Here is a 26,368-nt window from a genome sequence, read left to right as displayed (position 1 = left end):
CCTTTTGTACATGATCCCCCCATTTTAAGGTACTACAAGTATTTGTTGAATTGGCTTTCAGATGTGTGTCGTTCGTCAGGTGTATTCATTTTTGTCATTAGTGAATGCAGGAGAGCTGTTGATGAATAGTATTGATTCTAGACTTTGCTGTTGCCTTTGGAGGTTGTTGTTGGGGTGTGACAACATGAGGAAGACAGCAGTGTCGATGCAAATGAAGCTGGCCGTCATAAGGCTCAGAAATGAAAATCAATCCATCAGGAACATTGCAAAAACCCTGGGCATGCCCAAGTCAACAGTTTGGTTCATCATTAACAAGAAAAAAACTGTCAAAAGACCAGGTAGACTGAGGAAGACCACTGTGAAGAAACCCCCCCCCTGACAACAGCCCAACAGATCAAAAACACTCTCCTGGATGCAGGTGTAGATGTGTCAAAGTCTACCATATGTAGAAGACTACTCCAGCAGGACTACAGAGGGTACACTACAAGATGCAAACCACTGACAAGCCTGAAGAACAGAAAGGCAAGATTATAGTTTGCTAAAAAGCACCTAAAAGAGCCCCAAGAGTTCTGAAAAAAAAGTATTGTGGACAGACGAGGCAAAGATTAACATGCACCTGAGTGATGGAAAGAGGAACGTGTGGAGAAAAAATACATGCCCATGATAAAAAGCATACCACCTCATCCGTGAAACATGGCGGAGGGGTTGTTATTGTCACGACTTCCGCCGAGGTTGGCTCTCCTGCCCGTTCTGCCCGTTCAGGCGGTCGTCGTCACCGTCCTACTAGCCACTACCGATCCCTTTTCGTGTATCTGTTGGTTTTGTCTGATTGGTTTCACCTGTGTGTTGTTTAGTTTATTATTGGCTGTATATATAGTAGGTTGTCCCGCCCTTGTTTTGTGCGGGATTGTTTATTTGTCATCTATGTCTGTCGGTGTATCTTGTGTTCTTATTCTCCAGTTCGTCTTTTATCCTGTGTTGGATCATTCACCCTGTGTGTATTGGGTTGACCGTGTTTCTTGTTCACCGGAGAATAAACTTTCATATCGCTATCTGCTCTCTGCGCCTGATTCCACCCACCTTGATTAGACGTGACAGTTATGGCTTGGGCCTGTACGGCTGCCAGTGGAAGAGGATCACTTGTCTTCATCGATGATGTGATTGCAGACAGAAGTAAAACAATGAATTCTGAAGTCTACAGAAATGTTTTATCTGCTCAGATAAAACCAAATGCCTCCAAACTCATTGGACGGCACTTCATCATGCAACAACACAATGACCCTAAAAATAATGCTAGCGCAACGAATGGGTTTTTGATGGCTAAAAAGTGGAAAATCCTTCACTGGCTGTGTCAATCACCGGATCTGAATCCAATTGAACTGGTTTGTCTGGTTCATCTGGTTTGTCTGGTTCATCCTTGGGAGCAATTTCCAAACGCCTAAAGGTACCACGTTCATCTGCACAAACAATAGTATGCAAGTATAAACACCATGGGACCACACAGCCGCCATACAGCTCAGTAAGAAGACGGGTTCTGTCTCCTAGAGATTAACTTACTTTGCTGCGAACAGTGCAAATCAATCACAGAACAAAAGCAACAAACCTTATGAAGATGCTAGAGGAAACAAGTTCAAAAGTATCTATATCCACAGTAAAATGAGTCATATATCAAATCAAATCAAATCAAATCCAATTTTATTTGTCACATACACATGGTTAGCAGATGTTAATGCGAGTGTAGTGAAATGCTTGTGCTTCTAGTTCCGACAATGCAGTAATAACCAACAAGTAATCAAACTAACAATTCCAAAACTACTGTCTTATATACACAAGTGGAGGGAGATAAAGAATATGTACATAAAGATATATGAATGAGTGATGGTGCAGAGCGGCATAGGCAAGATACAGTAGATGGTATCAAGTACAGTATATACATATGTGATGAATATGTAAACAAAGTGGCATAGTTAAAGTGGCTAGTGATACATGTATTACATAAAGATGCAGTAGATGATAGGGAGTACAGTATATATGTATACATATGAGATTAATAATGTAGGGTATGTAAACATTATATTAGGTAGCATTGTTTAAAGTGGCTAGTGATATATTTTACATCATTTCCCATCAATTCCCATTATTAAAGTGGCTGGAGTTGAGTCAGTGTGTTGGCAGCAGCCACTCTGATGGCCTTGTCTGATGGCCTTGAGATAGAAGCTGTTTTTCAGTCTCTCGGTCCCAGCTTTGATGCACCTGTACTGACTTCGCCTTCTGGATGATAGCGGGGTGAACAGGCAGTGGCTCAGGTGGTTGATGTCCTTGATGATCTTTATGGCCTTCCTGTAACATCGGGTGGTGTAGGTGTCCTGGAGGGCAGGTAGTTTGCCCCCGGTGATGCGTTGTGCAGACCTCACTACCCTCTGGAGAGCCTTACGGTTGTGGGCGGAGCAGTTGCCGTACCAGGCTGTGATACAGCCCGCCAGGATGCTCTCGATTGTGCATCTGTAGAAGTTTGTGAGTGCTTTTGGTGACAAGCCGAATTTCTTCAGCCTCCTGAGGTTGAAGAGGCGCTGCTGCGCCTTCTTCACGATGCTGTCTGTGTGGGTGGACCTATATCGACATCACCTGAAAGGCCGCTCAGCAAGGAAGAAGCCACTTCTCTAAAACCACCATAAAAAAAGCCAAACTACAGTTTGCAACTGCACATGGGGACAGAGATTGTACTTTTTTCTGATGAAACAAAAATAGAACTGTTTGGCTATAATGACCATTGTTATGTTTGGAGGGAAAAGGGGACGCTTGCAAGCCGAAGAACACCATCCCAACCATGAAGCACGGAAGTGGAAGCATCATGTTGTGGGGGTGCTTTGCTGCAGGAGGGACTGGTGCACTTCACAAAATAGATGGCATGAGGCAGGAAAATTAGGTGGATATATTGAAGTAAAATCTCAGGACATCAGTCAGGAAGTTAAAGTTTGGATGCAAATGGGGCTTCCAAATGGACGCAAATGGGGCTTCCAAATGGACAATGACCCCAAGCATACTTCCAAAGTTGTGACAAAATGGCTTAAGGACAACACAGTCAAGGTATTGGAGTGGCCATCACAAAGCCCTGACATCAAGCCTATAGAACTGAAAAAGTGTGTGCGAGCAAAGAGGTCTACAACCTGATTCGGTTACACCAGTTCTGTTAGGAGGAATGGGCCAAAATTCACCCAACTTATTGTGGGAAGCTTATGGAAGGCTACCTGAAACATTTTACCCAAGTTAAACAATTTAAAGGCAGCGCTTCCAAATACTAATTGAGTGTATGTAAACTTCTGACCCACTGGGAATGTGGTGAATGAAATAAAAGCTGAAATAAATCTTTCTCTCTACTATTATTCTGACATTTCACATACTTAAAATAAAGTGTTGCTCTTAATTGACCTAAGACAGGGAATTCTTTACTATGATTAAATGTCAAGAATTGTGAAAAACTGAGTTTAAATGTACTTGGCTAAGGTGTATGTAAACTTCCGACTTCAACTGTAATAGGCCTACATGTCCAAATGTTATGAGTCAGAGTACCCTCCCAATTTGTATAGTTATTGCAAAACAATGATGCACTTGGAATCCTCTAGCAAGGACACTTAAACAAATCTCTGACATCAATCACACACATTCCACTTTTGGTAAGTTTGAGGCAGCACGCAGTGCAGTTTTTTCCCCAGCACACGTGGCTGTGTCAACTTACAAAAAGTATTATAGTCATACATAATATTATATATTCAAGCACTGAAAATATGTGTAGTAAATATTGTGTAGTTGTGTAGTAAATATTTATTCTTTATGATTGCCTTCATTGTTTTTTCCTTTGCCCCCCTTTAAACCTAGCACAATCAGTCTTCCTATTAGTAATGAGAAAACACTGTCTGACCTCACCTCCAGCCTACACATTTACTGTATTAACAACCTAAATAAGTAACATAAAAAATAATACATTGATCGTGTTTAGGCAGATCTTAAGAAACATTAGGATATTAATTTTCCTTGTATAAAGAACACGATTCCATATTTGCGAGTCCAGGAGTCAATCCGTAGAATGCGGTTGACAATGTGCATTTTAAGGCAATGTTACCACATTAGGCCTTAGTCTATATCTATGAACAATGCCAAAGGCATAGTTTGTTAATTTAGCAGACAAGACACTCATATATTCCTGTTCCCTAACACAAATCTATTTTATGAAAATATATATTGGATTATAATAAATATCATATAAAATTATATTTTTGCAAAGTTGCAAGTGAGATGTGACCTTAATCCATGTGTTTGAACAGATCATTACAGAAATAGTTTATGATCTGATAGATTTTCGCTAACCTTACCAATGCAAGGATATTACATGGTAGGATATTAATTCCAAGTTATTCCCTCCCATAAATGTCAACATCTATACACATTGCAGAAACCTGTGTATACAGTGGTATAACTAAGAAGAGTTATCTTAGAGATAACTAAGAATAACATTGATTTTCACAAAGTGGTGACAATTTTTTTGCTACAATTACTCTTTTAATTAACAGGCCCATGTTGCGTCCTGTTTTGCTCAAGTAAAACATTGTTTAATGTTATAACCTCAAGTTGTGATGTTGTTTTCAATAGTTGTTGAAGGCATTTCACCATATCACTAATGTGATGATAGATGGGAACAGAACATTTCTCCAACCCTTTCAAAGAATGACAGAAATGTGTAATGGGCAGGATATCTAGTTAGATGAAATATATTGCAATCAAATACAACTAGTGTACCCTTCATCAGTGCCAAGTGCCCTTAGGGCAGGCAGTGTCTTAATGACATCTGGAATGTCTCAACATTTATTGTTATGGGCAGGTGCCAAAAAAGTAATAATGTCGCAATACAAGATTACCTTCATGCCACTTTAACAGCTAAAACATTTTATACTTCTGAAAATCTCTTTATCTGAATACAATGGGAAACCTGTTGATGGCCTGGCACCTCAGAAATGTCCCTGTAATTGTATGAGTCCGGGAAGATATCTGGGGTGAGATCCATTCAAGACACGCACCTAATGAGTAATTGTAGAATATTCTAACTCCGGAAAGGATTCGTCAACATGCTGACAAATCTAAGCCTTTATACTTAGGCATGATCATTTGTGTTCTTATTACTCAAAAAATACATAATGTCAATAGATATCCTTACATGATATGTAATATTCATTCTCGTATGTCTGATAGAAAATGGGCTAAATATCACTCACAATCAATGTCCAGTGCCCAAATTATTTGTCTGTTCAGGTGCAGAAAATCCTTGTGCTTCTTCACCTGAAGGTGCCTTATCTGAACAAGCATTTACATCGTATTCAGTAGTAAGCTACAAGGCACGGAAAGGCAAACATCGTCATACTTAATCCAAGTTACTATTTCCAAGAGTTCCAATCACAACACAGGTTTTTCTGCAAAGATGCAAATGTAGGCCAATCTTTGCTATAAGAACTGTATCAACATACTTTAGTCATATTTTATTATCATCATTTAAAAAAAATGTTTTACTTGTGCATAAGGCATATGTTTTGTCCATTTGCAATATGATTTCATAGAAAGTCAAAAGTCAGTCAAAATTCACTTTTTTTGGCTAAATCTCATAAGAAATGTCCAAATGCAATTTGAAAGATTTGAAAATACCAAATCAGGATGGTATGTCCATTTGCCATTTACCATCACGAATTTGACATGCCCAAAAATACTGCAGAAATGTAAAATTGACTGGCCTGATGAACTCAGGATTGCCGGGCTGTGATAGTGGTTCCTCTCCATCGCTCGTTGTGTTGACTTCATCATGTCCATTTGGTGATGTTTCAATGGGCTTTTACCATCACGAATTTGACATGCTCAAAAATCCTGCAGAAATGCAAAATTGACTGGCCTGATGAACACAGGATGGCCGGGCAGTGATAGTTGTTCCTTTCCATAGCTCGTTGTGTTGACTTCATCATGTCCATTTGGTGATGTTTTTTCACTTTTCACTGTTGAATCACATTGCAAGTGCACGTGCATTTGTAATGTTTCAATGGGCATGTACCATCACGAATTTGTCATCCTCAAAAATTCTACAGGAATGCGAAATTGACTGGCCCGATGAACTCGGGATGGCTGGGCAGTGATTCTGGTTCCTCTCCATCACTCGTTAGGGTTGATTTCAGAATGTCACTTTGGTGATGGTACCTCACTGTTTAAACATATTGCAAATGGACAATAGTCACCAGCAAGTCACCGTCCATCAGTCAATTAGATATCATTCTGACACCAAACTGATACAAACCGACACCAAACTCACTTTTTCCAACTCATTTAGAAGCCAACTATCACATATTTCAGAGCCTAGTGGTTAGAGCGTTGGACTAGTAACTGGAAGGATGCGAGTTCAAACCCCCGAGTTGACAAGGTACAAATCTGTCGTTCTGCCCCTGAACAGGCAGTTAACCCACTGTTCCCAGGCCGTCATTGAAAATAAGAATTTGTTCTTAACTGACTTGCCTGGTTAAATAAAGGTAAAATAATAAATAAAAACTGTTAAGGGTTAATGCCACATGGTCAAGGTTAGGCTTGCACGGATCGGGAGGACCTTAGGAACGTACCTGAGGTCAAATTGTACTTCTCACCCGAACGATTCTCTCACTGTCACCCAAAAGCAAATTACGTTGTGGGGCAGGCTTCATTTTGGGCCTACTTTTCTCATGGTCACTGCGCTCAGACCGAGCGAGCTACGGTCAAGCGGGATATCTCGTTGAACTCGGCACGGCCTAGAGATTATGGTAATGCCATTGTCTGCTCTCGGTGTCTTTAAGCACCGCACTTTATCACTTCAAAATATGCTTTAGAACCAGAGAAAATCAATAATTTGTGTAAGAGTGGTGATAGCTAGCTTAGCATTTAGCGTTAGCATTTAGCACGCAACATTCACAAAAACCAGCAAAGGGATCAAATAAAATAATTTACCTTTGAAGAACTTCAGATGTTTCAATGAGGAGACTCTCAGTTACATAGCAGATGTCCAGTTTTTCCTGAAAGATGCTTGTGTAGGACACAACGTTCCGTTTTGTTACTATGCATTTGGCTACCGAAACTAACCGAAAATTCAGTCACCTAAACGTCAAACTTTTTTCCGAATTAACTCCATAATATCGACTGAAACATGGAAAACGTTGTTTGAATCAATCCTCAAGGTGTTTTGTCATATATCTCTTCATTGAAATCCCTTCCCTGGAAGCGTGCATTCTTCTCTGATTCGGATGGAAAAATACTGGTACCTGACTTTTGCGCACCAATTTCCACGCAGACACCGTGCGGGACACTTGGTAATTGTAGGCTCTTATGGTCAATCTTCCAATGATATGCCTACAAATACGTCACAATGCTGCAGACACCTGGGGGAAACGATAGGAAGTGTCCGTTCATTCCTGTCGCATTCACAGCCATATAAGGAGATCATGGAAAACGTGCCTCCAGAAATCCTGTTGATTTCCTGGTCACTCAAACATCTTGGTTTTGCCTGTAGATTCTGTTCTATGGCACTCACAGTGAAAATATTTACAGTTCTGGAAACGTCAGAGTGTCTTCTTTCCAAAACTATCAATTCCAAGCATAGTCGAGCATCTTTTCGTGACAAAATATTGCGCTTAAAACGGGCATGTCTTTTTATCCAAAAATGAAATACTGCCCCTAGAGTCTTAACAGGTTAAACGACGATAGATAAATGTCTGGTTCTTTTTTTATTGACACCGTAGGTTCCTTTACTTTGACGTGAAGCAGAAAAAATATTGCTCTATTTTCATTTGGGACCTTTAATCCCAGAAAAATGGCAATAACTCAAAAACCGTTGAGGCCTAGACGCCATCTTGTTCGGGGCCAACTGCCCATTATGCCAAACCTACGCTCACCAAGTTTCGCTGTTCCGGCAGGTTTTCCGGCACTATGGCCTTCAGGAGAACATTGTCTCTGACCGTGGCCCCCAATTCACTTTGCTTGTATGGAGAGCCTTCTTGGAGAATCTGGAGACCACGGTCAGCCTCACATCCAGGTACCGGCCTCAGTCCAACAGGCAGATGGAGAGAACCAACCAGGAGCTGGGGAGGTTCCTTAGGTGTCATTGCCAGAACCAGCAGGGGGAGTGGGCCGCTTCCTTCCATGGGTGGAGTACGCCCAGAACTCACTTCATCCCTCCTCCACCGGGCTGATTCCCTTCCATTACGTTCTGGGAAAACAGCCAGCCCTGGACCCGTGGATCTCGTGCCACTGGCAGACCGTCAGAGTTCCTTTGTGGAGATTTGAGAAACTTCCAGAAAGACAATCATCTCTGCATCACTCCACTAATCAGGTCTTTATGGTAGAGTGGCCAGACGGAAGCCACTCCTCAGTAAAAGGCACATGACAGCCCACTTGTAGTTTGCCAAAATGCGCCTAAAAGACTCGCAGACCATGAGAAACAAGATTCTCGGATCTGATGAAACAAAGATTGAACTCTTTGGTCTGAATGCCAAGCGACACATCTGGAGGAAACCTGACACTATTCCTATTGTTAAGCATGGTGGTGAAGGCATCATGCTGTGGGAAATTTTCAGCGGCAGTTACTGGGAGACTAGTCAGGATCGAGGGAAAGATGAATAGAGCAAAGTACAGAGAGATCCTTGATGAAAACCTGCTCCAGAGTGCCTAGTACCTCAGACTGGGCAGGACAACAACCCTAAGCACCAGACAAGACAACGCAGGAGTAGCTTCGGGACAAGTCTCTGAATATCCTTGAGTAGCCCAGCCAGAGCCTGGACTTGAACCTGATCTCTGGGGAGACCTGAAAATAGCTGTGCAACGATGCTCCCCATCCAATCTGACAGAGCTTGAAAGGATCTGCAGAGAAGAATGGAAGAAACTCCCCAAATATAGGTGTGCCAAGGTTGTAGTGTCATACCCAATAAGACTCGAGGCTGTAATCGCTGCCAAATGTAATTCAACAAAGTACTGAGTAAAGGGTCTAAATCTAAACAAATTACTGAGTAGAGGTTCTGAAGTTTATGTAAATATGATATTTATTTTTTGCTTTGTCATTATGGGGTATTGTGTTGTAGATTGATGAGGGGGAAAAGCTATTCAATCAATTTTAGAATAAGGCTATAATGTAAGAACATTTGGAAAAAGTCTGAATGAACTGTGTATAGACTTTTGACTGAAACATACAACATGTCTTATCCACATGTTCAAAATCTCAATCTAGTTTGAATTTGGGAGAAAGATTAAGCAATATTATTCAATGGCTTGTAGGTGGCACCCAGCTCACACCTGGGAGGCAGCCTGGTTACCCAGACAGATGGTTACAAAACAGACAAAACTGGTTCATGTTAATCTCCCCCATAAGATGCAGTGAGGAATGGTTAATACCCATCAGGAACGACATCAGTGACTCATCTCCCACAATATGGAGTTGAGTGTTCCGAGAAAGGCCCAGCCTACCCAAATAAACTAGATTCTCTAGATCTCACATTTTAACATATCATTTAAGGTCACTGTACTGAGGTTGATGGATGACAAGCACCTTTTCCAGGTAGACAACACACTATGAATTCTTAAAATGAGATAAAGTTGTAATTTTAGTCAACAATCTCTTCTCCTGCTGCTGATAGACAGTCCCCAAATCCAGATCAAATTGAAGATAGCGTACAGTATTATATAGAGCCCTTATTGCATGAAACTTCCTTCCATTTCATATTGCTCAAATAAACAGCAAATCTGGTTGATGTTCATAAACAGATGAAGCAACACCTCAGGGCACAACGCATCTCCCTTATTTGACCAAGATAGTTTGTGTGTATGCATTGATATGTAGGCTACATGTGCCTTTTACATTTTTTCATGTCCTTGAGCTGTTCTTGTCTATTGATGTTCTGTATGTTATTCTGTATTATGTTTCTTGTTTTGTGTGGACCCCAGGAAGAGTAGCTGCTGCTTTTGCAACAGCTAATGGGGGGTGTCATCAAAACTTTTGACTAGTACTGTATAAATAATGTTTTCTTGATGCATTTAACTCCTGAAAATCTGTTGCAAAGGTAATTTCCGGAAACATCAGAGATCTTCATGTGGGAGAAGTCAGTGCTCAGGGATGCTAGATTTTTTTCTCACTAGTAATTACGGGTTGGAGGGGCATTCATGTTGATTTTTCTTGGTTGTACCTTCACATTTATGAATTTACGAGATGTTATGAATGCAACATACCCCTAGGCTGTGAACTAATTTGAATCCTGCCCAACCCTACTCTATCTAGTTTGAGGAGGTAAGAAAAACTGAGTACCGCCCCATCTTACTGGGAATGAATCATGGGACGAGCTGACAGATGATTAGCATAATGTTCTTCTCTTTAGCATATGTGTCACGCTATCTTTGGTGTCACTTCATCTTATAAAAGTGATGACAGTCAAGGTGATAGCTCTTTAGAGTCATGCACCACACAATATCAAGATGATAAGGTTCATAACACTGGGTATGTATATTAATCTATTACTGAGACATTTTAAAAATATTTTCCTAAATATTTTCTTTAGACTTGTTTTCTGTAAAACATTTAGAGGCGGGTTCCTGGACCGAGATAAAGCCTAGTCTTTAGATTAAATTGCACTTTTAAATTTAATCAATGAACATTTTATTTCTCAAACATAATTTCATTTTTATTTTTATTTTGGCTAGTCCAGGCCTAGTCCATGTCTAAGTACTAAACCTAGAAGGAGGTAGGCTTATATTCAGATTACTGCAGTTTTAAAGACAATGAGGTTTCCTGCTTTCAATGACATTGCTGAAAATTAGTGTGAAGTGTTTCAACATCCAAACAAATGTTTCAAAACTAGTACATTTCGAATTTGATGCATTACATGTTTGGCAAATGGTATTATAAACGTAATTGTTCATGGCTTCCTGTTGCAGAATCGTGCTGTAATTTAGACATGTTTTATTTACTGCAATTATTTTGAAAGATTCTGCATTGTTTAATTTTATAAAACGTTAATTTGGATCCTGAATGCTGATTGCTTGAAAGTGGTTAGTTATTTATGGTAATCCATGGCTAATGCCTGTTACTACTGCTGAGTGATTTGTGTTTTGTGAGGTTGGTTCATTTTCGGTTTGATCTAGAAAATAATATAATGGTATTCTATTTCGGTTTTGATGAATTCTTTTTTAGACATTATACCATTATATATATATAACCATATAACATATAACCATTATATATATTCACATTAATTTACCTTAATAAAATATGTATTTTATTTGATGACATTATTATTTCATTGCAAGTCATCATCTCATCTCTATAGAGCTACTTTAATGACTGCTGAATACCAACTATCAATCACTTACCTTTTGAGGCTCTTGAGGCTCTTGATCCCGCATTCTCTCTTCTCTCAGTCTCCATGTCAGCCCTGCACAGATTTAACACGTTTAAGCAGGCGTGCAAAGGATTGTGGTCATTGTAGTTCATTTCCATGTTTTCTGCTCTAAACTTCAGTATGTAGAATATTGGCCTGTTGGAAACTCCCTACTACATCACACAGTTCGGGTTTAATTTATCTCTACCGAAAATACAAATGGGGCTCCAATTTTTTTTAAACGAAATAGAATTCAAATAATTTAACCGATGTCGGTCAATTAGTTGTTGAGAAAACAGTGCTATCTAAAACCTAAAAGGGTTCTTTGGCTGTCCCCATAGGAGAACCATTTGAAGAATCATTTTTGGTTCCAGGTAGAACCTTTTCGGTTCCATATAGAACCCTTTCCACAGAGGGCTCTACATGGAACCCAAATTTTTTCTAAGTTTGTATACTATATATACACACTATATACATATTCACTCACATACAACATTGACATTTCACACAAAGTCCTCACACACACACATAACACACACGCATACCAACACAACACAAACATACATACACTACATATGCATCATCACTAATCAACCTGGCCCGGGAATCCTGGAAGGATATTGACCTCATTCCGTTAGTAGAGGATTCCTGGTTATTCTTTAAAAGTGCTTTCCTCACCATCTTAAATAAGCATGCCCCATTCAAAACATTTAGAACTAAGAACAGATATAGCCCTTGGTTCACTCCAGACTTGACTGCCCTTGACCAGCACAAAAACATCCTGTGGCATACTGCATTAGCATCGAATAGCCCCCGCGATATGCAACTTTTCAGGGAAGTAAGAAGTTAGGTAAGAAAAGGCTAGCTTTTTCAAATAGAAATGTGCATCCTGTAGCACAGACTCCAAAAGGTTCTGGGACACTGTAAAGTCCATGGAGAATAAGAACACCTCCTCCCAGCTGCCCACTGCACTGAGGTTAGGAAACACAGTCACCACGGATAAATCTATGATAAACAAGAATTTCAATATACATGTTTCTACGGCTGGCCATGCTTTCCATCTGGCTACCCCTACCCCAGTCAACAGCTCTGCACCCCCCACAGCAACTTACCCAAGACTTCATCCACTTCTCCTTCACCCAAATCCAGATAGATGATGTTCTGAAAGAGCTGCAAAATCTGAACCCCTACAAATCAGCTGGGCTATTCAATCTGGACCATCTCTTTCTAAAATTATCCACCGCAATGGTTGCAACCTCTAAAACTAGTCTGTTCAATCTCTCTTTCGTATCATATGAGATCCCTAAAGATTGGAAAGTAGCTGTGGTCATCCCCCTCTGCAAAGGGGAAGATACTCTAGACCCAAACTGTTACAGACCTACATATGTGTGTTTTTTGCATCTCGCCGTGTGACACGCTGTCATCTTCTTCGACATGTGGCAGTGTCGCTTAGAAATGACTACTTCCAGCAAAGGGAAATACAAAAATGTCCTGTAGCTAAAACGGCGATGGAACTGCTTGTGGTCATTATATTTCTATGCTTATTTCTACCATATTGAACATTCCTGTCACTTACCTGCATTAATTGTATTGTATGTTTCTTTAGGTGAACATTTTGAAAGAGCACACAAGATGAATGTCAGGCAAATGACATCAACAGTGCTCCTTCTAATGGGTAAGTGGCTATTTTGACATTTCTGGGTATAATCTCCAAAATGTGGAAAATACACGTATAAACAAAAAAATGAAATGCTTAATTAATTTGTTCCCCCTGCCCCCTGCCCCCTGCCCCCCGTCCCCTGCCACTAAAGCCGGCACAAAACCCCCAACGTTCAATTTTATGCAACAACTTTGTATATCCACGTCTTTGGTAAATTCTTAGGTCGTAAACGATTGTTGGATGTCTTGGCTCGTTCAGTATGACAGAGTCTACATCTGCCGATCAAGTATCACTAAGTGCGGCCGTAGGCTCCGACATAGTTCTGGTCATGTCAGAAATGTTAAGCCTTTGTTGCGTAGTGTGCCTGGTCTTATGAGCTGAACACGGTCTGCAGTTAATATAATAGTTAGATTTGAACATTCTCTATTTAAATGTTGTTTTTTTCAACATTGGCCAGCATCCCTGTGGAATGCTTTCGACACCTTGTAGAGTCCCTGCCTGGACAAATTGAGGCTGTCCCGAAGGCAAAAGTGCAGGGGGGGGGGGGGTTCCTAATGTTTGACATAATCAGGGTATAAAGTATAAAATGTAATTTAAAAGTTTTTTTAAGATGCATAATTTCACAGAATGTAACCATGTTTCCTTCAAACCATTTAATGTGGATGAATTACCTGACGAATAAATAAAAACTCACGACAGGCCTGACGGAAACAATCAGCCTTCTAGACACGGGTGTATGGAGTGATTTCAATGCCAACAGTCTTTGAATTCAATTTCTTTTTTTTGTATTTAGATATTGAATTTGTAATAAACAAATTGTATCATTGAATTCATAACTTGAATTTATATCTTATGATTTGATACCGTATGGACTGAATATTGCATTCAGTTTTAAAATCTCATTTCAATTGAATTGAATATCCAAAATTCAATTAATATAATAACACTTGCATTTATTGTCGGTGTATCAAGTTTACAAACTATCATTACAAGTTCCCCAAAGTTTAATATATTAAACTTCTCAGAAATTGTACATAGTTTTAAAAGTCTTTGGAATTGCGTGTACAATGGCAACCACTGATCAACCTCCTCATAAATTGACTAATTTACTTATGGAACGTCACATTCAGTGCAACATTTAATAGATGCATAATGCACACTATCAAATCACAAAATACAAAAGGAAAAGGAAATCTACACAATCTTTTTTAAATATCTTGTTTATGCATGTGCTTTTCAACTTTTAGGATTAAAATTGAACAATATTTGGGATTACAGCAGCGCAAACTTGGATATACAGTGAGCTCCAAAAGTATTGGGACAGTGAGACATGTTTTGTTGTTTTGGCGCTGTTCACCAGCACTTGAAATGAACACTTGAAATGAAACATTGAAATGAAACATTGACTATGAGGTCAAAGTGCAGACTGTCAGCTTTAATCTAAGCTTGTTTTCATCCACATTGGGTGAACCACATTTCCAGTGGGTCAGAAGTTTACATAAACTCAATTAGTATGTGTTAGTATTACATTCTCTCCCATTTTAGGGGACCAAAAGTATTGGTACAAATTCACTTTTGTGTATTAAAGTAGTCAAAGGTTTAGCATATATTTTACATTTACATTTAAGTCATTTAGCAGACGCTCTTATCCAGAGCGACTTACAAATTGGTGCATTCACCTTATGACATCCAGTGGAACAGTCACTTTACAATAGTGCATCAAAATCTTAAAGGGGGGGGGTGAGAGGGATTACTTATCCTATCCTAGGTATTCCTTAAAGAGGTGGGGTTTCAGGTGTCTCCGGAAGGTGGTGATTGACTCCGCTGTCCTGTCCTTAGCATTTGGTCCCATATTCCTTGATCGCAATGATTACATCAAGCTTGTGACTCTACAAACTTGTTGGGTGCATTTCCTGTTTGTTTTGGTTGTGTTTCAGATTATTTTGTGGCCAAAATGGTAAATAATGAATTGTGTCATTTTTGGAGTCACTTTTATTGCAAATAAGAATATAATATATTTCTAAACACTTCTACATCAATGTGGATGCTACCATGATTACGGATAGTCCTGAATTAATTATGAATAGTGATGAGTGAGAAAGTTACAGACGCACAAATATCATACCCCCAGGACACACTAACCTCTCACCATTACAATAAAAGATGAGGTTAGCATTTTTGGGCGGTGCGTCAGTCATTTCTCACTCATCATTATTCACGATTCAAATCCAAAAGTGCTGGAATACAGAGCAAAAACATCAAAACATGTGTCACTGTCCCAAAACCTTTGTCGCTCACTGTATTAGAAGTTTGCTGCAAAGACTCATTCAGATCAGTGGTATTTTGTCATTTCCAACAGAAATAAAACCATAATATTGGAATGTGTGTCTGTGATGTTATGGTTCTTGTTTTAATCAAATAAAGTTGCTTCTGTTTTTGCTGTGAAATAGCGGCCATTAATATCTCAATGACTACAACACAACTCCCAGAAATAACTGGAGCTGCTGTCAGTGATGCAATGGGAACTACAGAAGCATCGACAACAACAGGAATCTCAACCACTCCATCCACCACAGTTGGTAGGTGATATCTTGTCCAATCTGCAAATATTTAAAAAATGTACTTGTAGTACACAACCGTACACAACAGTACAACCTAAAGTTGAAGTCGGAAGTTTACATACACTTAGGTTGGAGTCATTAAACTCGTTTTTCAACCACTCCACAAATTTCTTGTTAATTAACAAACTATAGTTTTGGCAAATCGGTGAGGACATCTACTTTGTGCATGACACAAGTAATTTTTTCAACAATTGTTAATAGACAGATTATTTCACTTATAATTCACTGTAACACAAATCCAGTGGGTCAGAAATGTACATACACTAAGTTGACTGTGCCTTTGAACAGCTTTGAAATTTCCAGAAAATGATGTCATGGCTTATAGGCTAATTGACATAATTTTAGTCATTTGGAGGTGTACCTGTGGATGTATTTCAAAGTCTACCTTCAAACTCAATGCCTCTTTGCTTGACATCATGGGAAAATCTAAATAAATCAGGCCAGACCTCAGAAGAAAATGGTTCATCTTGGGAGCAATTTCCAAATGCCTGAAGGTATCATGCTCATCTGTACAAACAATAGTACGCAAGTATTAACACCATGGGACCACGCAGCCGTCATAACCCTCAGGTTGGAGGAAAAAGGGTGGAAGTATATCATCCCAACTGTGAAGCACCGGGGTGGCAGCATCATGTTGTGGGGTTGCTTTGCTGCAGGAGGGACTGGTCCACTTCACAAAATAGATGTCATCATAATGAAGCAACATCTCAAGACATCAGTCAGGAAGTTAAAGCTTGGTCGCAAATGGGTCTTCCAAATGGATAATGACCCCAAGCATATTTCCAAAGTTGTGTAAAATGGCTTAAGAAAAACAAAGTCAAGGTATTGGAGTGGCCATCACAAAGCCCTGACCTCAATCCTAGAAAATATGTGGGCAGAACTGAAAAAGTGTGTGTGAGCAAGGAGACCTACAATCCTGACTCAGTTACACCAGCTCTGTCAGGAGGGATGAGCCAGAATATACCCAACTTATTTCGGGAAGCTTGTGGAAGGCTACCCAGAACATTTGACCCAAGTTAAACAATTTAAAGGCAATACTAATTGAGTGTATGTAAACTTCTGACCCACTGGGAATGTGATGAAAGAAATAAAAGCTGCAATAAATCAGTCTCTCCACTATTATTCTGACATTTCACATTCTTAAAATGATGTGGTGATCCTAACTGACCTAAGACAAGGAATTGTTACTAGGACTAAATGTCAGGAATTGTGAAAAACTGAATTGAAATGTATTTGGCTAAGGTGTATGTAAACTTCCAAGTTCAAATGTATCTACAGATTTTAGTATCAGACTCTTTTTTTCTTTTTGAATTCCAGGTGCTCCTGCAACAACATCTGTTCATACGACAACTGCCAGAACAACTGCACCTCCACTTGTGGCTTTACATGTCACCATACAACAAGTGTTTGTAAAAGCTTTGAGTAATCCTCTAAGCAAAGAATTTCAAGTACTTGCCGCAAACATTGTTAAAATGGTAGGTCATAGAAAGCCAGCGGTGACCATTGACTTGTCTCTGAACAGCTTGTTCTTTAATGTATGACCATGGACATTGTGTGATGATAGTTGATAATATCAGTAGTAAAGTTCAGGTCACAATCCTGAGCTTGTGTTTCAGCCCAATGAATGGCGCTAGGGAATGTAACCACTTTCTGATTCAAAGACAGAGCGACAGATGGACTGAAAATCCATGAGATCAACAGGATAGTTTTAACATATTTTGAAGCTATTGTGTTTGTTTACAAACACAAAACAATGGAGTATAACAACCTTACTGACACCTCACTGGGGCATTTGAAAAACCCAGTCCCAAAATGTGGGTGGGACCAAAGCACTTGTTGATTTCCCTTGGAAATTCAATGATTTCATGGCCAACCATGAACCCATATTACCCAAAACCCAGTGCAATCTAAAGTGGCTTAACCATGGTCCCAGATTATATGCTTCATTTGAGACCAAAATCAAGTCTAAAACTGTAGAGCGCAAATCCGCTGCCAGTTTGTGGCTTATGGTATCATAAACATTTTTAGATATGGTAAGTAAGAGGAAAGCTCAAAAGGCATTCTTAAGTTACATTTGTCAAGAATCAATTAATATTTGTAAAATTGAAATAACAGTGTACCATTTAGTTGTAAAGAATGTTGAGTTATTGATTGGCAAGCTAACTATCCAGTGGCAGAGCTCCGGTGTATAGCAACTGTCGCTAACCAGACGTGGTCTCATTTCAAATGCAAGGAAGCCTATGAGGGCTGTGCCAAACAATTAGTTTACATTAAAAATGAATTGTTTAAAATGGATCAAATAAATTAAACAGTGCACCCTTGGGGGAACTTGTGGCTGAATCCTGAAATGCGGAGCCAGTTGAAATTATACATGTGTTGCCTTGTTTGTTGAGTAGTTAGCTTACTTGCATTGCCAGGCACAGAACAAGTAGCATACGCTAACTAGCTAGCTAACCCGGAAATTTAACTGTGTTTCCATCAAATGTTAATTTAGCTATATTATGAGCATTCAGACTCATCCAGCAGCTAGCCATACAACAAGATTAATTTTAACCAGTTCCCTTGAAGTGATTGAAACGTCAATCCACAAGAACGTAACTGAGATCTTTAGATTAGTATAGGTGGATAGCAGATAACTTCATGAAGTAGTATAAATGCAGCTAACAATCAAACTGGCTGGTTCACAGGGGAAAATTGTCCAACCTCGCAACAGTAACTGAGGGCAGAACTGGTCAATTGAAAAGAAGGAAATATCCCAGATTCTGCTTTAAACGCATGTTCTACAAATTGTTCATTTTGTTTCCTTTTTCCTTTATTTTTTACAGTGCGACTTGATCTACAGAGCCAGATATGGGACTCTTTTCACCCAGACGGTCGTTGTTGCATTCAAGTAATACTCTAGTCTATGCTAAGCTCTTCTTAAATTTACCAATCACTCTGGGAAAGTATTTTGTTACACAAAAATAGAACAATTCACTTTTATACCACAATTAACATTTCTGTAATATTTACTTATTTTAATAAAATGTTTATTTAGTGATATGTTTATTGTAATATTGATTAAATATATTAAATATGTCATTATTTATCTATTTTATACAAAAACTAACATTTTCTGTGGTATTTATTTATGATATTTTGGTGACAGTGTTTTAACCAAGGCTACACATGAATGACTGGCCACTGTTCACTCACCAATTGTTTTCACCTCTGACTCTTTGCAGACCTGTCGTCAACACTGGATTCTGTTCCGGTATGGGAACAGTCACAGAGGCTGAGGTTGAACTGGTGTTCAATGGAACCTCCAATGAACCTTTCCCTAAGGGTAGTGACATTGCAGATATACTGAAGTCAATTTTCAACCTTTATCTGGATCCAAACTCCATCACTGTTATAAGTAAGTAAACCCAATCAAAGGGTGCACCAAAAGTATCCTTTTGACAAGAACTGAACAGTTTTGGCCCCAAAGAAGTTACACTCAGTCCTATCAATGGGATATAGGGGCAACATTAGAGATATTTTATTGTCCCAGATGCATATTGCATAAGTCCTAAAGGTCATGGTGAAGTGATTACATTTATCTGTGACATTGAAGTGGGGGAAAAATGGCCTGGGATGACTGAATCATTGCTAAATTATTGAAATCTAAAAACAAACAAAATCAAAAATACAAAGCAAACCCAATCAATATATGCTCCAAAATTATCCATTGACATGTAATGTACAGCTGTGGCCCCTTTGAAGTGAAATCACACTGCGGAATATGTAAAACAACTGAAACATCACACGTTATCACGTAGCCCACCAAAATTGTTGTAATTCCATACATTGTATTCTAGGTATATACCCTAATATCTGGCATTTTGTATTCACAGCGACCCCAAGCACAGCCACAGATCTGTTGACAAACACAACAGCTTATCCTGTTGCAAAATCAACAACAAGAGGAACCACAACCACTACTTCCATCTCAGTCGGTAAGGGATATGTTGTGCAATCTGTTATAAGAGAATAGTACTTTAAAGGTGAACACGAGTACGTCACCAGTACACATTTCAATTGGAGCACCTTTCAAATTCTAAAAGAGTGTAATGTTTTATTAAATTCAGATACCCCTGCTACAACAACTGTTCCTGCTACAACTGCCATAACAACGGCACCTCCTCCAGTGGTGGAATTACAAGTCACCTTGCAGCAAGCTTTTGTACCAGCCTTGACTGACCCTCAAAGCACAGAATTCAAAACACTATCAGTAACCTTTACTACAATTGTAAGTCCTCGAAATCCAGATATGACCATTCATTTGTGTCTATGTTGATGTGGTTATTGACTTTACCTCAGGTTCAAGTGACAATGACTTTAGGCTTAATGATCGGTGAGCTACGGGAATAAGGGATTGTTAAAATATATAGGCCTAATAATGTTATATGTATTATGTTTGTAAAATCTCTCATACTATTTGATAGTCTATTAAAGTTGACTCTTCTCTCCCCTACTCCTTACAGTGTGACACAATCTTCCGACAAAGATATGGGCTTAGTTTCGTTCAGACGACTGTTACTCAATTCAGGTAATATTGTATTCTACTTTTAAACCATTTTCTTTCATTTAGACAATAAAGTCTTTAGAACCTAAAAAGCCTTATTTTTAGCAAACCTTTACTTTTTCAGTCACCTTTTGACTTGACCCTGACCTATGAACTTTTTGACCCTCTGCAGACCTGTGCCTGGTCTCGGTCAGGATCCTAACACAGAGGTGGATTTGGAACTGGAGTTCAATGCGACCTCCACAGTACCTATCCCCAAGGACAGTGACATTGTTGAAACATTGAAAGAGGCTGTGACCAATCCAAACTCTAACTTCAACTTATCTTTGGATCTGAACTCCATCACTGTGATAAGTAAGCAAACACAATCAATAGGTGCTCCAAAAATATCCATTGACAAGTAATGTTCAGTTGTAGAACCTTTGAAGTTAAATCACGTTGCGGAATTGATCAACCAATTGCGGCTACATCAGCAACATTTCACTGTCCTCCCTCCAACATCCCATGTTATCAAGTTGTACATACTAGTACATCACCAACCAGTACAGTTTAAGCACACGTTGCATTTGGAGCACCTTTCAAATTCTAAAAGAGTGTAATGTTTTATTAATTTCAGATACCCCTGCTACAACAACTGTTCCTGCTACAACTGCCATAACAACGGCACCTCCTCCAGTGGTGGAATTACAAGTCACCTTGCAGCAAGCTTTTGTACCAGCCTTGACTGACCCTCAAAGCACAGAATTCAAAACACTATCAGTAACCTTTACTACAATTGTAAGTCCTCGAAATCCAGATATGACCATTCATTTGTGTCTATGTTGATGTGGTTATTGACTTTACCTAAGGTTCAAGTGACAATGACTTTAGGCTTAATGATCGGTGAGCTACGGGAATAAGGGATTGTTAAAATATATAGGCCTAATAATGTTATATATATATTATGTTTGTAAAATCTCTCATACTATTTGATAGTCTATTAAAGTTGACTCTTCTCTCCCCTACTCCTTACAGTGTGACACAATCTTCCGACAAAGATATGGGCTTAGTTTCATTCAGACGACTGTTATTCAATTCAGGTAATATTGTATTCTACTTTTAAACCATTTTCTTTCATTTAGACAATAAAGTCTTTAGAACCTAAAAAGCCTTATTTTTAGCAAACCTTTACTTTTTCAGTCACCTTTTGACTTGACCCTGACCTATGAACTTTTTGACCCTCTGCAGACCTGTGCCTGGTCTCGGTCAGGATCCTAACACAGAGGTGGATTTGGAACTGGAGTTCAATGCGACCTCCACAGTACCTATCCCCAAGGACAGTGACATTGTTGAAACATTGAAAGAGGCTGTGACCAATCCAAACTCTAACTTCAACTTATCTTTGGATCTGAACACCATCACTGTGATAAGTAAGCAAACCCAATCAATAGGTGCTCCAAAAATATCCATTGACAAGTAATGTTCAGTTGTAGAACCTTTGAAGTTAAATCACGTTGCGGAATTGATCAACCAATTGCGGCTACATCAGCAACATTTCACTGTCCTCCCTCCAACATCCCACGTTATCAAGTTGTACACACTAGTACATCACCAACCAGTACAGTTTAATCACACATTGCATTTGGAGCACCTTTCAAATTCTAAAAGAGTGTAATGTTTTATTAATTTCAGATACCCCTGCTACAACAACTGTTCCTGCTACAACTGCCATAACAACGGCACCTCCTCCAGTGGTGGAATTACAAGTCACCTTGCAGCAAGCTTTTGTACCAGCCTTGACTGACCCTCAAAGCACAGAATTCAAAACACTATCAGTAACCATTACTACAATTGTAAGTCCTCGAAATCCAGATATGACCATTCATTTGTGTCTATGTTGATGTGGTTATTGACTTTACCTAAGGTTCAAGTGACAATGACTTTAGGCTTAATGATCGGTGAGCTACGGGAATAAGGGATTGTTAAAATATATAGGCCTAATAATGTTATATATATATTGTGTTTGTAAAATCTCTCATACTATTTGATAGTCTATTAAAGTTGACTCTTCTCTCCCCTACTCCTTACAGTGTGACACAATCTTCCGACAAAGATATGGGCTTAGTTTCGTTCAGACGACTGTTACTCAATTCAGGTAATATTGTATTCTACTTTTAAACCATTTTCTTTCATTTAGACAATAAAGTCTTTAGAACCTAAAAAGCCTTATTTTTAGCAAACCTTTACTTTTTCAGTCACCTTTTGACTTGACCCTGACCTATGAACTTTTTGACCCTCTGCAGACCTGTGCCTCGTCTCGGTCAGGATCCTAACACAGAGGTGGATTTGGAACTGGAGTTCAATGCGACCTCCACAGTACCTATCCCCAAGGACAGTGACATTGTTGAAACATTGAAAGAGGCTGTGACCAATCCAAACTCTAACTTCAACTTATCTTTGGATCTGAACTCCATCACTGTGATAAGTAAGCAAACCCAATCAATCGGTGCTCCAAAAATATCCATTGACAAGTAATGTTCAGTTGTAGAACCTTTGAAGTTAAATCACGTTGCGGAATTGATCAACCAATTGCGGCTACATCAGCAACATTTCACTGTCCTCCCTCCAACATCCCACGTTATCAAGTTGTACACACTAGTACATCACCAACCAGTACAGTTTAAGCACACGTTGCATTTGGAGCACCTTTCAAATTCTAAAAGAGTGTAATGTTTTATTAATTTCAGATACCCCTGCTACAACAACTGTTCCTGCTACAACTGCCATAACAACGGCACCTCCTCCAGTGGTGGAATTACAAGTCACCTTGCAGCAAGCTTTTGTACCAGCCTTGACTGACCCTCAAAGCACAGAATTCAAAACACTATCAGTAACCATTACTACAATTGTAAGTCCTCGAAATCCAGATATGACCATTCATTTGTGTCTATGTTGATGTGGTTATTGACTTTACCTAAGGTTCAAGTGACAATGACTTTAGGCTTAATGATCGGTGAGCTACGGGAATAAGGGATTGTTAAAATATATAGGCCTAATAATGTTATATATATATTATGTTTGTAAAATCTCTCATACTATTTGATAGTCTATTAAAGTTGACTCTTCTCTCCCCTACTCCTTACAGTGTGACACAATCTTCCGACAAAGATATGGGCTTAGTTTCGTTCAGACGACTGTTACTCAATTCAGGTAATATTGTATTCTACTTTTAAACCATTTTCTTTCATTTAGACAATAAAGTCTTTAGAACCTAAAAAGCCTTATTTTTAGCAAACCTTTACTTTTTCAGTCACCTTTTGACTTGACCCTGACCTATGAACTTTTTGACCCTCTGCAGACCTGTGCCTCGTCTCGGTCAGGATCCTAACACAGAGGTGGATTTGGAACTGGAGTTCAATGCGACCTCCACAGTACCTATCCCCAAGGACAGTGACATTGTTGAAACATTGAAAGAGGCTGTGACCAATCCAAACTCTAACTTCAACTTATCTTTGGATCTGAACTCCATCACTGTGATAAGTAAGCAAACCCAATCAATCGGTGCTCCAAAAATATCCATTGACAAGTAATGTTCAGTTGTAGAACCTTTGAAGTTAAATCACGTTGCGGAATTGATCAACCAATTGCGGCTACATCAGCAACATTTCACTGTCCTCCCTCCAACATCCCACGTTATCAAGTTGTACACACTAGTACATCACCAACCAGTACAGTTTAAGCACACGTTGCATTTGGAGCACCTTTCAAATTCTAAAAGAGTGTAATGTTTTATTAATTTCAGATACCCCTGCTACAACAACTGTTCCTGCTACAACTGCCATAACAACGGCACCTCCTCCAGTGGTGGAATTACAAGTCACCTTGCAGCAAGCTTTTGTACCAGCCTTGACTGACCCTCAAAGCACAGAATTCAAAACACTATCAGTAACCATTACTACAATTGTAAGTCCTCGAAATCCAGATATGACCATTCATTTGTGTCTATGTTGATGTGGTTATTGACTTTACCTAAGGTTCAAGTGACAATGACTTTAGGCTTAATGATCGGTGAGCTATGGGAATAAGGGATTGTTAAAATATATAGGCCTAATAATGTTATATATATATTATGTTTGTAAAATCTCTCATACTATTTGATAGTCTATTAAAGTTGACTCTTCTCTCCCCTACTCCTTACAGTGTGACACAATCTTCCGACAAAGATATGGGCTTAGTTTCGTTCAGACGACTGTTACTCAATTCAGGTAATATTGTATTCTACTTTTAAACCATTTTCTTTCATTTAGACAATAAAGTCTTTAGAACCTAAAAAGCCTTATTTTTAGCAAACCTTTACTTTTTCAGTCACCTTTTGACTTGACCCTGACCTATGAACTTTTTGACCCTCTGCAGACCTGTGCCTCGTCTCGGTCAGGATCCTAACACAGAGGTGGATTTGGAACTGGAGTTCAATGCGACCTCCACAGTACCTATCCCCAAGGACAGTGACATTGTTGAAACATTGAAAGAGGCTGTGACCAATCCAAACTCTAACTTCAACTTATCTTTGGATCTGAACTCCATCACTGTGATAAGTAAGCAAACCCAATCAATAGGTGCTCCAAAAATATCCATTGACAAGTAATGTTCAGTTGTAGAACCTTTGAAGTTAAATCACATTGCGGAATTGATCAACCAATTGCGGCTACATCAGCAACATTTCACTGTCCTCCCTCCAACATCCCACGTTATCAAGTTGTACACACTAGTACATCACCAACCAGTACAGTTTAAGCACACGTTGCATTTGGAGCACCTTTCAAATTCTAAAAGAGTGTAATGTTTTATTAATTTCAGATACCCCTGCTACAACAACTGTTCCTGCTACAACTGCCATAACAACGGCACCTCCTCCAGTGGTGGAATTACAAGTCACCTTGCAGCAAGCTTTTGTACCAGCCTTGACTGACCCTCAAAGCACAGAATTCAAAACACTATCAGTAACCATTACTACAATTGTAAGTCCTCGAAATCCAGATATGACCATTCATTTGTGTCTATGTTGATGTGGTTATTGACTTTACCTAAGGTTCAAGTGACAATGACTTTAGGCTTAATGATCGGTGAGCTACGGGAATAAGGGATTGTTAAAATATATAGGCCTAATAATGTTATATATATATTGTGTTTGTAAAATCTCTCATACTATTTGATAGTCTATTAAAGTTGACTCTTCTCTCCCCTACTCCTTACAGTGTGACACAATCTTCCGACAAAGATATGGGCTTAGTTTCGTTCAGACGACTGTTACTCAATTCAGGTAATATTGTATTCTACTTTTAAACCATTTTCTTTCATTTAGACAATAAAGTCTTTAGAACCTAAAAAGCCTTATTTTTAGCAAACCTTTACTTTTTCAGTCACCTTTTGACTTGACCCTGACCTATGAACTTTTTGACCCTCTGCAGACCTGTGCCTCGTCTCGGTCAGGATCCTAACACAGAGGTGGATTTGGAACTGGAGTTCAATGCGACCTTTACAGTACCTATCCCCAAGGACAGTGACATTGTTGAAACATTGAAAGAGGCTGTGACCAATCCAAACTCTAACTTCAACTTATCTTTGGATCTGAACTCCATCACTGTGATAAGTAAGCAAACCCAATCAATCGGTGCTCCAAAAATATCCATTGACAAGTAATGTTCAGTTGTAGAACCTTTGAAGTTAAATCACGTTGCGGAATTGATCAACCAATTACGGCTACATCAGCAACATTTCACTGTACTCCCTCCAACATCCCACGTTATCAAGTTGTACACACTAGTACATCACCAACCAGTACAGTTTAAGCACACGTTGCATTTGGAGCACCTTTCAAATTCTAAAAGAGTGTAATGTTTTATTAATTTCAGATACCCCTGCTACAACAACTGTTCCTGCTACAACTGCCATAACAACGGCACCTCCTCCAGTGGTGGAATTACAAGTCACCTTGCAGCAAGCTTTTGTACCAGCCTTGACTGACCCTCAAAGCACAGAATTCAAAACACTATCAGTAACCATTACTACAATTGTAAGTCCTCGAAATCCAGATATGACCATTCATTTGTGTCTATGTTGATGTGGTTATTGACTTTACCTAAGGTTC

At 39.2% G+C, this 26,368-nt stretch overlaps 1 protein-coding gene and 1 long non-coding RNA gene across 2 annotated transcripts in view; both read left to right on the top strand.

The window, feature by feature from the left end:
• The first annotated feature begins 20,201 nt into the window (after window positions 1–20,201).
• On the top strand, window positions 20,202–21,000 carry LOC124012512. Its single transcript, XR_006834734.1, has 3 exons — window positions 20,202–20,265; window positions 20,414–20,595; window positions 20,858–21,000. It is a non-coding gene; the product is annotated as an uncharacterized LOC124012512 (long non-coding RNA).
• A 445-nt stretch (window positions 21,001–21,445) lies between these two features.
• The window catches only part of LOC124012232, a 60,251-nt gene continuing 55,328 nt past the window's right edge, over window positions 21,446–26,368 (top strand). Inside the window, exons 1-14 of the mRNA XM_046325708.1 lie at window positions 21,446–21,650; window positions 21,913–22,073; window positions 22,311–22,375; window positions 22,524–22,705; window positions 22,968–23,128; window positions 23,366–23,430; window positions 23,579–23,760; window positions 24,023–24,183; window positions 24,421–24,485; window positions 24,634–24,815; window positions 25,078–25,238; window positions 25,476–25,540; window positions 25,689–25,870; window positions 26,133–26,293. Coding sequence (XP_046181664.1) covers window positions 21,446–21,650; window positions 21,913–22,073; window positions 22,311–22,375; window positions 22,524–22,705; window positions 22,968–23,128; window positions 23,366–23,430; window positions 23,579–23,760; window positions 24,023–24,183; window positions 24,421–24,485; window positions 24,634–24,815; window positions 25,078–25,238; window positions 25,476–25,540; window positions 25,689–25,870; window positions 26,133–26,293 — 1,998 coding nt within the window. The remainder of the gene's footprint in view (window positions 21,651–21,912; window positions 22,074–22,310; window positions 22,376–22,523; window positions 22,706–22,967; window positions 23,129–23,365; window positions 23,431–23,578; window positions 23,761–24,022; window positions 24,184–24,420; window positions 24,486–24,633; window positions 24,816–25,077; window positions 25,239–25,475; window positions 25,541–25,688; window positions 25,871–26,132; window positions 26,294–26,368) is intronic.

Source organism: Oncorhynchus gorbuscha, linkage group LG24 (genome assembly GCF_021184085.1).
Source record: "Oncorhynchus gorbuscha isolate QuinsamMale2020 ecotype Even-year linkage group LG24, OgorEven_v1.0, whole genome shotgun sequence".
Lineage (NCBI taxonomy): Eukaryota > Metazoa > Chordata > Actinopteri > Salmoniformes > Salmonidae > Oncorhynchus > Oncorhynchus gorbuscha.
The sequence above is the reverse complement of the archived record's forward strand: the minus strand, read 5'-3'. Positions and strand labels throughout refer to the sequence as shown.